At 45.1% G+C, this 15,360-nt stretch overlaps 1 protein-coding gene across 3 annotated transcripts in view; it reads left to right on the top strand.

Annotated features, from left to right (window-relative positions):
• The window catches only part of creb5b (cAMP responsive element binding protein 5b), a 42,572-nt gene that overhangs the window by 23,688 nt on the left and 3,524 nt on the right, over positions 1-15,360 (top strand). For all 3 annotated transcript variants that reach the window (XM_074653888.1, XM_074653886.1, XM_074653887.1), the window contains exons 8-10: positions 11,873-12,205; positions 13,457-13,684; positions 14,431-14,539. In XM_074653888.1, coding sequence (XP_074509989.1) covers positions 11,873-12,205; positions 13,457-13,684; positions 14,431-14,539 — 670 coding nt within the window. The remainder of the gene's footprint in view (positions 1-11,872; positions 12,206-13,456; positions 13,685-14,430; positions 14,540-15,360) is intronic.

The raw sequence follows: 15,360 nt of genomic DNA on the forward strand, positions 1-15,360 counted from the left end.
TGACAGTGTACAGTATACGTCTGATTAATGTCAAACGGGCCAACAGTCACACTGTAGGTGATATGACTTGATTAATCCTGTAGCAACATGACCACCAGCCATCCTTTGTTTTCAAAATAAATAACTCTGAAAAAGGAAAAGGCGCCATAGAAATAAGAGCAAGTGTCATGACTTGGATTTTAAAAAAAGAATCACAAGCCATAATGAAAAACATTGGCTGCTCTTTGTGTTTGGAAAGGTTCACTGATAGCTGAGTTTGCTGGACAGAAACATCTTGTAGAGAGAGAGAGAGCGAGAGAGAGAGAGAGAGAGAGAGAGAGAGAGAGAGAGAGAGGTAGCAGAGGTCATTAGAAGAGTTATTGCTCTGATAGAGGAGAGCGGGAGCATTCCCAGGGCATTTAATTCTCCCTCTTCCTCCTGCTCTCTCAAGATTGATCGTCTTTGTAGTCTTTTGAATCTCTTCAACTGTTCCTATGGTAACACGCTGGGGTAACACAATATTAGTGTATTAGGCTTATCTCTCCCCTGGCCTTCATCCAGACACATCTTACCCTTTTTTTTCTTCCTCCTATCTATGTAATTGAATTGTAAATGCTCTGTTAGGCCTCCCATAAACATATGCAGTCACTAAATGGCTACAGGCCCCTGAGCTCGACCATGCAACTTTCTGGCTAGTTGGCTGTTCATACCACGAGGCACAGCAACCAAATGTGGATCAATTGAGATTGCGCTCCCTGATGTCTGAACGCAACTGATGGAATTCCACGATTGTGGACAGAAAAGTGAGAGACTAATTGTGTTATCAGGGTGCGATCTCCAGCGTGGGTTTCATAAGCATAGACGGGGGTCTCTAATGTCTGTAATATCCGCGCCCGGGCCAGGTCGATAAATACGGCCTCGCTATCGGATAACTGGGCCATGATCAGGCCCATGTGTCCCCTGCGACATTCTCAATCCGGCTCTAATCGCATTACCCCGACCATGTTGACTTTCCGCCAATGGGAAATCTCCGCACTGTAACCCCACACCCCCGAGGCACGGACCTGGATGCACTCTTTCTGCTCGGCGTTTACGTTGGGAGAGCGGCAGAAGGGGATTGAGTGGGACTTTGATAGACACGAATGAAATAGATAGACAGGGAGAGTGAGCAGGGGGAGTTGAAAGGCGAGAGACAGTATCGACACCAAACTTCGAGTGAGGGTGAGAAATGGGAGGATCTCTTTGTGAGTGACATGAAAGGACTTCTGCTCGGCCTAGTTTCCTCTGCATGTGTGCATGCATGTATGCTCATATGTTAGGGCTCGCTTGATATTTTGTGGAAACTGGAGGCCTCGGTTGCAGGATTAACCCTCCCCTGTCAGAGAGAGCATGCCCAGAGCCCGGGCTAATGAAGGCTAATTGATTTTGTGGTGGGCCAGAGCAGCAGGGAGGCCTGTCTCTGGTGTAAATAGTTAATGAGCCGAAGGACTGCTGTGGCCCCTTGGGGACTCATATCTCGCTCTAAGCTCTCTGTTTGTGCTCTCTGGGCCAAAGACTGTATCTGCATCAGTGCCCATCTTTGTTCTCTTTCTATCTCTGATTTTCTCCTTAAGTGCCATCGTTTAAGTGGTACAGCGAAGCCCGGTGGTGCCGTAACTGACTTGTATGTTTGCCCCCCCTTCTTTGCTTTTAGCTGGTTGTCTGGGAGGGTTTTTATTAGTTTTGGTTCTTTCTTCTTGAGAAGGAATGGGTGCTCGTGGTGCCGGGTGTGGTTGTGTTCTGCTCTGTTGTGGTCTGGGGAATAGAGTGGTGTGTGTTGTGTGTGCTGGAGGTTGTGGGATAGTTGACCCTCGCAGCGTAGAGGAAGCGCCGCAGAGAGGAGGCCAAGTTCCACAGCATGCCGGCCAAAAGCATTACGTCAACGCTCAGAACTGGTTCTCCACAGGGCCTCGCGAACAGTCGCACACACACTCACTGACTGCTCCAGCTCTGTGTCATCCTCCTCGCACGGTGGCACATACTTAGACAGCCACAGACATTCGTACACATACAGACAGTCAGGTACTTGAAAACAACAGCATGCAGAGAGGTGCACATACAGTACTATATAAACACACATGTGCACACTGTGTTTTCCCCCCGAATACCTTCCTCTCCCGCTCAGATGGTTTGATATCTTTGTTTGTGTGATGAAAGACTTCCGCTATCCTTTCTCATCTGTAACAAGGGAAACCCAAACAGGCCCTCATCAAGCTGGTTCTAAATAACATCTGCGAGTGCCGACTGTGGGACTCGACTCAGCTCATGTCTGTGGTGGAATTCGGCATTGTTTTTGTGTCCCTTTTTAAATGAGCTCCATGCTTTCCGCACATCCTGCCTGCCTGCTAATTTCAGACAGAGGGGCCTTGAAACAGTTTGTATGAAAATGTGCTATTTATTATCTCCCAATTATCTATTGTTTACATTGTTACTAAGGACAATAAATTTGTCACTAAGCATCAGGCTAGGTGCTGAGTTTTTTATGAGGTAAACAATACTATATGTTCCTTCGCTGCAGCCCTCTTGGCCGTGGAGCTGGCACTGGACGGGTGGATGACATAATTCCTGGCATGCTCTAAATGTACTCCTTTTTACTTGAGGAGGGGGAAAAAAACAGAGCGTCTCTTAAAGAAACATTTCATAGGACACAGGAGGACCAATAATCAAAGTGTTTCTAGCACGCTAATGTAGCTTTTTACATTTCATTTGCACAACCCTTACTATGTTTCGGTGTAGTTACAGAATTGCAGCAGGCATTTGGGTTAATAGGCTTGAAGTTAAAGTGTTGCTCTAAACAAGTGAAAAATGAGAAAGTTGCATTGCATATTCTGCTCAGAGATTTCCAAGAAAGAAAAACTTGTGAAGCAGCCACAGATGTGTCAGCTTTCAACTCTGCTACACGGTGATTGATTGAGCAATTAGCTCAGTATGAAGTAAGTAGTTAAACTATTAGCGTACAGCCCTAACCCTATTACGTGATCCATTCATTTCCCTCCACCGTAGTAGGGGAGCACCTCTGGCTAAATCTCTTGTTGTGAGGAGGAGCAGCGCACACAATAGGAGTCAGACTCCAGGTTTTGTAAGCAACATCTGTATGAATGGTGGCATTGTCAGGGTATGAGGTCATTGGAGAGGGACGGTGAGCTAAGAGCACAGCTGAATCTGCAGGCTGCTTCACTGAGCTCTATAGAATGTGTACTGTATATGTTTGTATATATGCTTGCTTTCAGTGTATTGGCACCCTCTCTGGCACCCTCATTGTCCTTGGATTCAAAACACATCTGTGGACTAAGTGAGACAAACTATAAAGTTTGTAGATAGTATTTGATACAGATCTGTTATGCACATACGTGTGGTTAGTTAAGTAAATATGTGGATGACGTGCGATAAACTGCAGTCAAACAAGGACACACGGCACATGGCAAAATATGCTGAGATACAGTGTTGCATACAGTAGAGAGAGCGGTTAATGTCAGTGTCTTGGATGCAAAGAAAGGTCTGTAGTTGATAAATGTATGATGTTTCTCTCTATCGCTATGGAGGCGAGTGGTTTCAGCAGGGCTGAAGAGCTGCTGGATCAATCTGCGTCTGCCAGTTTATCAGTGTTGGACTCAGACCAGAGAGGGGCCCCTCTCTCTCTCTCACTGCCTTCACTGTGTTGCCAGTGCCAAAGTGAACCACATACACACACTATATAGTAATAGTAAATCAAAGGTAAATGGACATGCTGTGTTTCAAGATGTTCTGCCTCTCATTTGACAGGCTTTGGTAGCTCACCAACAGGATTGTTTGTTGTAATAATGAATAATGAGTTTAACCGCAGTTGCCCCATTTATACACACTACGGTCTGCACCTTTAGCTCCTTACACATCACTGCTGAATCATAGAATAATATTAGACCTCTTATGGATATAGTTGCTAAACACAATCAGCGAGATTGCTGCATTTTTTCACATTAGAGAGTCAACCTGGCAGAAGGTAAGCAATGTGATATAGTTGTATGAGATTCATTTTTATACATTATTTAATAGAACGTAATACAAGCAGCCTACACTCTGTGATCATGTTTAAGTAACTATGAGACTTGAAAAAGCTGAATTTATGATGACAAAAGGCTAGAGGCCACTGATATTGTCTACTTTCGTGTTATTTAAATAAACAGTAATAATTCTATAGTAACCAGATAGTAGAAAACCGTGTCACATACCCTTTTTACCATTTTTTACATCAGTGTTAACCCCACATCCCAGCCCGTTCTCATACCCAGGGCGTCAAATACTGACACTTTATCACGACCCTTAGCGTGTGATACCGCCGCACACTCCATAGCGCCGGTATGCGACGCACCAGGCTTTCCATTAACTCCAATGTAAACCCATCAGCTGCAACAGTAAACGCACAGAGAAAGTGCGCAGGGAGTCTGGTGGCATAGTTTAAAGAGCGAAAAAAATCACACAGGGCGGGTGGGCGAGAGGGAAGGTAGATAACAAACACATCTCATGAGACTGCTGTTCGTGTCTCGTGCGTCACGTTACAATCCGTGTTCCCAACGTTCAGTTTCATTTTCACTTTACAAACATAGTAGTTTTAAGCTCAACCATGTAGTTTCTTTTCCTAAACCTAACTGAGTGGTTTTGTTGCCTAAGCCTAAAGTGACGCCAGGAGGCGTGACAAAGTGGCAAAATGTGAATATGTGAGTTGGGATGAGAATGTGTCGCACATTCGGAAAAAGGTTTTGAGGTCAAATGACCTGCTTTCAGCCATTCAGTTTAAAGTTATCCAACATCACTGCATCAATCTGAAAGGGTTTGAAATGGCATGCCTAAATTCAAATGAAATTTACATTTAACATGTATTAAAAATGTGAAAAAAGAGTGACTTGTGAGAACTTATAAACTATATAAAACCCAAATTATTAGAACACAGCAGGTTGCTGTCATTTGTAATTTGATAGAAAGCAGACAAACTTTTACAGCTGAAAGTTCAAGATTGACATTGTAAAGCTTCTATACGGCGAGGTCTTTTAAGGACTGTGTATTTACATTTATATTTGAGTAGTTACATCTGTGTGTGTGTGTGTGTGCTCGTATGTCTAACCCTCTGCATGTCTGTGTGTGTGTGTGTGTGTGTGTGTGTGTGTGTGTGTGTGTGTGTGCAGAGGGTTTTGGATGAGGGTGGCAGTTGTGGCGCAGAGTGTCGCATCTGTTTGTCTTTGGATGAGTGCGTGTTGTTTTAGCTGTGCTGATGGGCGGTGTATGTGAAGGCCATTTGGTCATGGTTCAGGGCCCGTGAATGGGTCGGGGCTCCGGTAGAGCCAAGCTTGGGTAAACCAGCTGCCGTCACCACACGGGCCAGACTGGACTGGTCCAGCCACTGTGAGCCCCCCTGGAGCCTGAGCAGCGAGCGAGATCCCTCACTGGACTCCAAAACAACCACCAAAACACTGGAGGGGTGACTGGAATAAAGTTTGTTGTGTCAGAGATTTTCAATCTGATAAAGTTAATCAATATTGACAAGTTAAGCCACTATCTCATTTCTTAAACCAGTCATGCTTACACATTAGATGCACTTCTGTTTTCTTCATGATGATCAAAACTAACTTCTTCTTTTTACTTGTTGCTTCTCAGTCATTTGACAAGTTGGAGCACAAGAGGAATCTCTTGCCCTGTGGGTGTCTTAACAATGTGTGATCCTAATGCAAATGTTATAGAAATAGCTTGAATATTTTGATAGGAAATATGAGTATTTGTGAGTATTCATGACAAGGCCTGAATGAAAAATCCACACACAAATAGGAACACTGGTTACAATTTACATACAGCATAAACAGTGAGTGGGAAGTTACAGGTCCTGTTTCAGCCAAAACACACAATGATTTGTTATTTTAAGCATCTTAGAAATGATGTTTGATTTAAGTCATCACATTTCAAGTCTCATTACCAGGATGACGCATAATTTGCCAGTTGCTTTTGATGCCACAAATTAGGACATAATGTTAGTGTGTTTGTTATTGTATTCATGCTCTGTCTGTCTCCCTCGCTCTGAGGCATTCTCTGTATTGTGGCAGTGGGTGCAGTGATAACCATGTAGGCTGCTCTGGAGCAGGGCTTTACAAGAGAGGGAACAGTGGGGATATACAGACCGGAGTCAGAGGCCCATCCATTAACTTGACAGGGTGGAGGAGCTGCCAAGAGTATGAGTGCATGCTTTGGAGCGTGTTCCTCAGTGGGCGTGTGTCTCGCTGCGCCCATACCGCCACGGTTCCTCCGAGCACCAGCACCAGAGCGTCGGGCCCTGGCTGCGTCCATCTCCCCCGTCTGCTTCTAGGACCACAGGGAGGGTCTGTTCGGCACCCGGCTCTGATCAGCTTGGCCCAGAACCCGAGAGAGGAGAGAGGAGGCGACGTTACGGCCCTCCCCTCAGACTGTCTGCCTCTCCATTCCCTGAGGAAATCAGTTTAACAGTCCCCAGCTCTTGGCAAGCAGAGGGAGAGGGGGTGGAGGAACAGGGGAGAGGTGTGTGCGTGTGTGAGAGAGAGAGAGAGAGAGAGAGAGAGAGAGAGAGAGAAGGGGGGGGACGTTACTGCCTCTTTGGGCAAGAGGGAAATCTAATAAAATTGAACTAATGGGGGCGTGGAGTTTTAGGGCACAGAGAGTGGGTTTTGCAGACTGGTGGGTAGTGGAGGTGGAGACGAGGAGGATGGAATTAGATCCTCTGAGTGCTTGAACCAAACGCCTGCTTTCAACTGCAGATGGTGAACCCATGTCGGGTTGAGAGAGCGAGTTAGGGCGCCTCGGCCCACGAAAAACACTGCCAGGAAAGTTACAGCTATGATATATTATACAATTAGAAATACGGTGTGCTTAAACATGATCACTGTGCCGGTAGCAAAAGACAGACAGAAGACAGACGGAAGCTAAATGGACTCCTCCATTTGAAACTGTGATCTTTTCGCACTTAAACAATGACTCCACACACAGACTGGTTAAATCTCTCTAACCTGCCGTAAGGCGCCACAGGTCCCCTGATAGTACACCGCTTCCACTTTTAAGGGGAATAAAAGTGCTCACCCTGACCTCGCTGGGTGTGATTTACCCATCCTGAGGCGGGTGTGGTCTCCTCCCTTTTGTACCTGCTCCGCTTCCATCCTCCCAGGGTTAATAGATATGAAGTCATCTGACTGAGGAGAAACCTGAGTGTGTTCTCAGGATGTGCCCAGAGCACTCACGGGGACATCACTCAAAGCCCCCATTCGTGTCAGAGAGGAAGCAACCATTAATAAATATCATTAATGGGTGATCACCTGGTATCCCTGAAACCACATAAATGAGAAAAGGCCTAAAAAAAAGGATGGGAGTGGAGAGGTCAGGGGGCAAAGGTCTGAGAGGAAAGACAGCTCCCCTCCGGGCAAAAAGATGGCTGAACCAGGGATGGTGTTTTAACAATGGAAAATCAATAGGCGTACTACTTTCAGTGCACTTGCAGAATGCATGAAATATAGTGTCAAATGCTCATATATAGACTGCTAGTTTATAGATTTACCCTGGTAGAAGCGTATCTCTGGTGTCATGGTGTTTTTTTTTCTCAATTCTCAACAACATCAGAGCAGACAGTGGTAGGACAGACTGTGTGCCATCCCATGTGTGAGCGCCCTGTGCCGCCGCCGCCACAGGCTAACACCTGCACTGATCTAATGACTGTTTTCTGTATAGCGGCCATGTTGCTGCAGGAGAAACGTATACGTATGTGTGTGTTATTAGAGTGAAATGAACGTGGTGGTTAAGTTTTTGTGCTTCAGAGCAGTCTGGGGAAATACAACCATGTGTTAAGGAGTCATTAGGGAGCTGATGAAGGTGTTTAAGAATCACAGCCTGCTCATCATCGCTCTGCTAACGTCCCGTAGTTGCGTCACTGTGGTTCTGGATACAAAGACTTAAGGTTTTGGCCGAGGCGGATTTAACTGAGCTGGAGTCTCGACTCGAGATGGAGCGGTAGCAGGCACTCGTGCAGAGATAGCGGTAAGGGTTTTCTCTTTTGACACAATGCGAACTGTGTTTTTTCTTTAAACTGTTTATTTTTGAGTGTGTGAATATAATACTTGCCACTTGTTTACGTAGTCTGTTGTCTTTTCTTGCTATATGTTCCTTTATCTCTTGGATCTGTTTATGTGGGATAGGTTTTTGCGTCAGATATGTTGTCTTGGTTCAACAATGTAAATATTAGGGCTGTCCTCGACCAAAGAAATTCTCAGTCGACTAACGCTCGTACGATTTTGTCGACTTATCGATTAGTTGATTTTATCGACAGATCTGTAAAACTGAGTTTCTCCACAAAGAATCACACAAAAGCAGCACTTTAAATCTTGTGTCAGCCAGAGATTTACTCATATGTTTCTCAAGTCATTCAGCATGAAAAAAGCATAAAAACTACTAATTGACTACAGAAATCTTAGTCGACTACGACCAAAACAACCGATTAGTCGACTAAGAAGGGGCAGCCCTGGGAACAATTAACTTGTGTTTGGTGAAACTAGTGTGATCTTCTAATCATGCATGATCCTCTTCTTTTGTGTTTTGTCTCTCAATCCTGTTTGTAACCATCACCGCCACCCAGGCTTTTGGAGTGGCCCCCTCAGCTCTGTACTCTGACACTCTTGGGCCTCTTCAGATGCAGGCTAATTCAATTAATAAACAGATAGCGCTGTACTGCCAGCTGGACAGCTCTCAGAGACACTGATAAATGAGCACTGGTCGTCTCGGGCTGATGTGTGTGGGGAGGAGACACTAGAAGCCATCTAATCTCCCCCCACCCCTGCATGGTCTCTCTCTCTCTCTCTCTCTCTCTCTCTCTCTCTCTCTCTCTCTCTCTCCTCTCTGTCCTTCTTCCCTGGCGCCTGGTTGGCAGCGAGTCAGGCAGCTCCAGATGAGCATCTCACCCACACACAGACAACTTTACTAGGGCCTCAAAAACACAGTAGAGAGGCAGCCAGCAGATTCCCTTTGGCTTCTGTTCATCCAGGTGATTGCCTGCTCTGTGACCAAGTGGCAGGAGATTGTTAAACTTTGATTGGTTCTCTGTTTCACGAGAGGGGTGGGCCTCACCTCTGTGGTGCTGACTGACAAGCTGAAGGCTGAAGGGAAGTTGTTTAGTGTTGGCTGTCAGCCTCTGAATTCATCCTGTGATACACGGAAGATGTCCTTGTCAACACACCGGTGACTATGATTGATATCTGTAAGCTTGTTTGAATTCCATTTTCTGTCTAAGTTGCATGTCAAGTAGCTGCTTGTTATTTCTGCATGGTAACAAAAACTATGAGCATATACAGACTGTAACTTATACTGTTGATAATATATAACAGTAAGTCAGAGCATACTTGTTACCCTCAGTGGGTCTCAGTGTGACCGTGATGCTGTGGACAGCTGCAGGCCTGTGGCTGCCCCGCTGTTTGTTAGTGTACACTCCGTGGTATTTTAACCTCTGTGTCACCGGTCGCAGAGAAGAAGGGCTTTTGCCCCTGAGAGGTGTGCTGCTGAGGCTGTGGTGGTGAAGGTGGTTAGCGGGTGTTAGGGTGTGATCAGATGTAGATAAACACTAAGTGAGAACTTTTAAAATAGCATTCATAATGAGGAGCGACAGATGAAACCGAAATCATGCTCCAATAACGTAGCGCTGTTTCGCTATGTCAGGCATCCCTTGGTTTGACAAGCAGAAACTATACTCAGCCAGAACAGGCTTGGCAAGATCATACTTTAAGTGTGCTGGTTTCATGTGCAGTTACATCACACATGCCAAGCAAAGACAACTAGACAAATCCTTTCACAAATAGATATATGCCATTTGTAAATATAATACAAACCAGGGGGCTTTCTTTCATGACTGCCCCACTTCTGAAGTGATTTATTTGACTGTGCCTCCTCCCTCCTGGTAAAAAGCTTTCCACTCATGAACAGTGTGAGAGAGGAGACTGGATGGCTGATGTTGTGCTCTGGTCGTGTCTCAGCGTTGTGATCCAGACCAGCTGGATGCCATTCCCTATGGGAATCATGAATGTGAAGGTTGTTAAAAGATATGGAGCCCTGGACACGGCGTGGACTCACTGACAGCAGCTGGGAGAAGGGGGATGGTAAGGGAGCAGGGAGAGGAAAGAGAGCACTGGGAAAGAGAATAGAAAACTTTATGGAATTCACAACAGTAGCCTTAGGATGAACGCCTTTGTTTTCAGTTTTGTTGAAGTCACAAGTAGACGAATTATAGACAGGATACAAGACTTGACTTTAGCATATATTTAAGTTTATTAAAGAATTTATTCACATCAGCAGTGCACTTATAACCGTCTCAACACTCCCTTATCCTGTTATTCCTAAAGCGGTAAAAATGTAAATCACGAAATGGTTCAGACACTGATTTTTTTTATTATTTTGTCTAGGTTTGTGTACCACAGATGTGGCCTGAAGACATACTTTAATTGGCACTTGTATATTTGGATTATGATTTTTTTTTTCTTGCGGTTGTCTTTATGTGATGCCCAGAAAAACAGAGTGTTAAAGAGAGGTGCATTCAGTAAACACGAGGAACACAAGCGGACCTTCAGAGACGCACCAGTCCAGTCAGGGCTAAGTAGACCACACGGTTAAAGCAACAAACCTCCTGCTGCTGGGTCAACAGCAAGGGAGCAGTCTGAGGCTCACACCTTGCCAGCACGCTCATCTCACGAGCAGACACACACACGCACACATGTGCACAGAGGAGAGAGAGGCTATTAGGAATATGAGGAGGAGGGACTGGTGGGATGGCAATCACGGAAGGTAAAGCGGGAGAATGACAAGACTGAAGGAGAGACAGAGGACGGCCTAAGTGGCTTTGATTTGTTCTCCTGACATATGGATTTATGGAGCCATTCATCATCTGCTAGTCAGCACATGAAGCCGCTCTGTAACTGTTGATAATCTGCACACTGATAGATGAGAGCATGTACAAACTTTTTAGATATTATTCCTAAGGCTGTCAATTATTTAAAATATTTAATCAGATTCATCACATGATTGTCCATAGTTAATCGCGATTATTCGCAAATTAATCACACATTTTTTATCTGTTCAAAATGTACCTTAAAGGGAGATTTGTCAAGTATTTAATACTCTTATCAACATGGGAGAGGGCAAATATACTTGCTTTGTATGTATATGTATATGTATATGTATATGTATATGTATGTATGTATGAATATATATATATTATTGGAAATCAATTAACAACACAAAACAATGACAAATTCTGTCCAGAAACCCTCACAGGTACTGCATTTAGCATACAAATATGCTCATATCATAACATGGCAAACTGCAGCCCAACAGGCATCAACAGCTGTCAGTGTGTCAGTGGGCTGACTTGACTATGACTTGTCCCAAACTGCATGTGATTATCGTAAAGTGGGCATGTCTGTAAAGGGGAGACTCGTGGGTACCCATAGAACCCATTTTCATTCACATATCTTGAGGTCAGAGGTCAAGGGACCCCTTTGAAAATTGGCATGCCAGTTTTTCCTCCCCAAAATGTTGTGTAACTTCATAGCGTTATTTAGCCTCCTTCCCTACAAGTTAGTATGACATGGTTGATACCAAAGGATTCATTAGGTTTTCTAATTTCATATGATACCAGGATCTTCACTCTAGCTTTAAAACTGAGCCCGCTACAACTTAAAAATCACAGTTGCCTTAATGCGTTAAAGAAATAAGTGGCATTGAAACAAATTCACATTAATGCGTTATTATCGTCTTAACTTTGACAGCCCTACTTATTTTACAGGAAATGATGTTAAACATTGTGTTTTGTGTTCATTTTTTGTCTACCCAGAGGCTGAAGGCTGCACTTTCACACCACCCGGGTACCATCGCCAACGGCAACATGAACTCCATGGGTCACATGATGGACATGATGTCGTCGCGGCAGGAGCAAGGCGCCCACCATCACATGCACTCGCACTCGCACCAGCAGCACCTGCAAGCCCCTCCCCACGCGTACCAGCAGCACCACAGCCACCACCACATCAGCCAGGGCCACGGACAGGGTGGACACCACCACCCGCAGCAGGGACACAACCCCCATCACAACTCCCACAATCCCCACCTCCATGGCGGGCACCCACACCAGACCTCGCCGCACCCTCCAATGCACTCCGCATCACATGTAAGCAACACACATTCCCCGGGAGAGCCGAAGCTTTTAGACAACCCAAAGGCAGAGCCACAAGTTCAATTAACTACGCTGCACATTAAAACCACTCATATAGCTAGAAGCCAATCTATATCATATATGATATCATGACTAAAACAAGTAGTAGCCCTTTGAGCACTTTTGAAGTCAGCAATTAGTGGTTTGGTATATAGCTGAAATGATGCTTTGCATTCACAGTAAGTCAAAGGATGAACACATCTTCCCTGCCAAGTAGTTTCCTGGCAACCATCTCAAAGTAGTTTTTCTCCTTTGAGGTTGGTCAGCCTCAGATCAGTGTCGGACGCCTGCCATGGAGGGAAAGGGTCAAGATGAGGTCTTAAAGTAGCCATTATAAAAGATCAGTACTGTCTTTTGAAAACCACGCTCCCTCCACGCTCCATCCTGCACGGCCAAGCTGCCATTATGTGGCCACAACAACATTCTCCAGGTGCCGAAGAGGTTTTAAAATAAATGCCAGTCCAGATGATGACCAGACAGCCTCGGCTAATAGTCCTGGAACATCTTAGCTGTGAATACATTTGGTTTAATTTTGACTGAAAGTTTGAAAGTATTGCTCACAGCATAAAAGAATAACATGATGTGAGACACTTTGTCCTTGCATTGTCTAGTGGCCTCTGCTGTGCCGAGCATTTTGGATGAAGGACAGTCAAGAAATGTGATTCACTGTATGTTCCAAATGCATCATTAAGGCATTGAAACAACACTCTCTGTATGCACAGAGGCCATTAGAGCAGCTTGTATTTTCCATGGTTCCCATAAAAATGGTAATGATCTGAAGACTGAAAACACTTGACCTTGCCAAGTATATGTCAAGATCTGTCAGTGCACGTACGGTTTTAGAAACGAGTCTTTTGACTGTGTCTGGTGGCGTTAGTCTGAGTGGAAGTGGGCGGTGGAAAACTGCCTCCTGACACCTCTTTAACAAGGTGGGCAGGCTGGTGAATCAGCCCAGTCACTCACTCACTCTGTCACCCTGACGCACGTGGCACAGCCAGATGTTGTTTTTGGGGAAGTTGCCAGACGTGGACTAGCTGCAGGAGGTAATGTATAGATGCTTGTTTTGAGGCTTTGAGGGCAGTGGAGCTGTGACAGCAGACAGGTGGCTTCTCTCCAGGTGTGTCAGAATGTCTGGTTGGATGGTGACAGACAGACATCAAGAGAGCTCTGTGATGCTGATACCTTTCTCTCCTCCCGTGTTTTCAGATGTCACCTGCAACCCAGCAGATGCATCCCACGCAGACGCTGCAGTCTCCGCCACCCAGCGGCGGGCGGCGCAGACGAGTAGTGGACGAGGATCCGGACGAACGTCGGCGGAAGTTTCTGGAGCGGAATAGAGCGGCAGCAACAAGATGCAGACAGAAGAGAAAAGTGTGGGTGATGTCGTTAGAGAAGAAAGCGGAAGAGCTCACTCAGACCAACATGCAGCTTCAGGTACACAATGAACTTCAGGTGTTGAAAACTGAACTTCTTCATATATGAACAGTACCACTCACAGTCAGCATGTATTTTTGACTCAGTTCCTTATTAAAAACATCATGATATTGTCCTGTTTTTCACCAGAGATAATGGCAATGACAAGATCAGTTGGTAAAAATCAAAGCTGCAGAGCTCCAAAAACACTGGATCCTACAGTTCCCATAATGCAACTGAATAGCATCTTTTGTTAGACCCTCCCTGCCTGGTAAATGCCCTCATCGTTCAAACTCCACGTCCCAAACTTGTAACACAGGTTTTCAGAGACCAATGCAAGATATAAAATGTTTAGTGTCTATTTGCACCCGGGTGATAATAGTCACACGGCAGCTATTTGGCTATTTACACTTGGCCAAGTTGCATATGCTACCTAATTTAACATTAATTCGATCGCTGACGGGTTTTCTTTTTTTACACTTAGATTACTTCATATTTTTAGTTTTTATTAGTTATTAATTTCAGTTTTCAGTAACAGTTTGTTTAGGTTTAGGCAACAAAACTACTTGTATACATACAGTATCTAATGTGTGTCCAGTACGGGTGCAAATAGCATTGTTAGCTACGGACACCTGGGTGCTTGTCTCTGCCTATAACATAGCCCTGATGTTGTAATAGGACTACAATCTTTGTAATCCATACAAGTGATTAAGGATAAAAAAAATTCCCTGGATGATAAATGCTTCTGTGTCTTTCCTGCATTTCAGAATGAAGTGACCATGCTGAAGAACGAGGTGACCCAACTCAAGCAGCTTCTCCTCACACACAAGGACTGTCCCATCACCACTATGCAGAAAGAGTCCCAAGGTTACCTCAGTGAGTAGCTCAGACATAAACACAGACACACACACACACCCTCATCTGTGTGCCTTAGCCCTACAGTGCAGTACAGATAGCACTGCGGGGAAATGTTAATTGTCCTGCCAGAGGAAAGATTTAAACTCTACAGACTGAACAGTGACGGACACACAGCGACTGCCAACACTCTTCGCTGCTATGTGCTGGTATCCGGCTCCCACGCTCGTGGCGGGACTCTTCCTTTCACGTATGGGTGTTGCACACTTTGGTAGACAGCCCGGACTGGGAGTTGGTAGTCTGAATCCCCGTATGAGACCTGTTTTTCCATCTGACAGCACCTCCGCGCACAGAGGCAGCCGAGACTCGATGTGAGAAAGACGTCACGGGCTGCACGTTGGCATCCAAACTCTTATGGATGCCCCGAGATCTCACTGATTACCGGACTGCGCCTCGGCATGACATCAGAGCCCCACCCTTTGATACGGATACAAGTGACATTTCCACGTAATTAGGATAAGGCACCTCCCTGTGTGGCTTTAGCGCAGGAAAATAAGGCTCACATCCCGCTTGGCTGAATGGTTCTTTTATACAGGAGAGAGCCAACTCCCAGACTGGGCTGGGAGACTTTCATCGATGAGTCTAGCTTGTGTACAGATGTCACCTTCAATGTGTCCAGACTTCAGCAGGCGTGTTTATGGAGTTGAGTGATTCACTTTTCCATTTTTGTGCTATCCATTTATGGCTTGTTTTTGGATGACAGGTGAGAATTTAGTGTGTTTGACATTCATCTGTTTCTGCTAATAAAGCTTTTATTTTTACAATAATGAAATTTGGTCTGT

The sequence above is a fragment of the Sebastes fasciatus genome, chromosome 12 (assembly GCF_043250625.1).
Source record: "Sebastes fasciatus isolate fSebFas1 chromosome 12, fSebFas1.pri, whole genome shotgun sequence".
NCBI classification, from domain to species: domain Eukaryota; kingdom Metazoa; phylum Chordata; class Actinopteri; order Perciformes; family Sebastidae; genus Sebastes; species Sebastes fasciatus.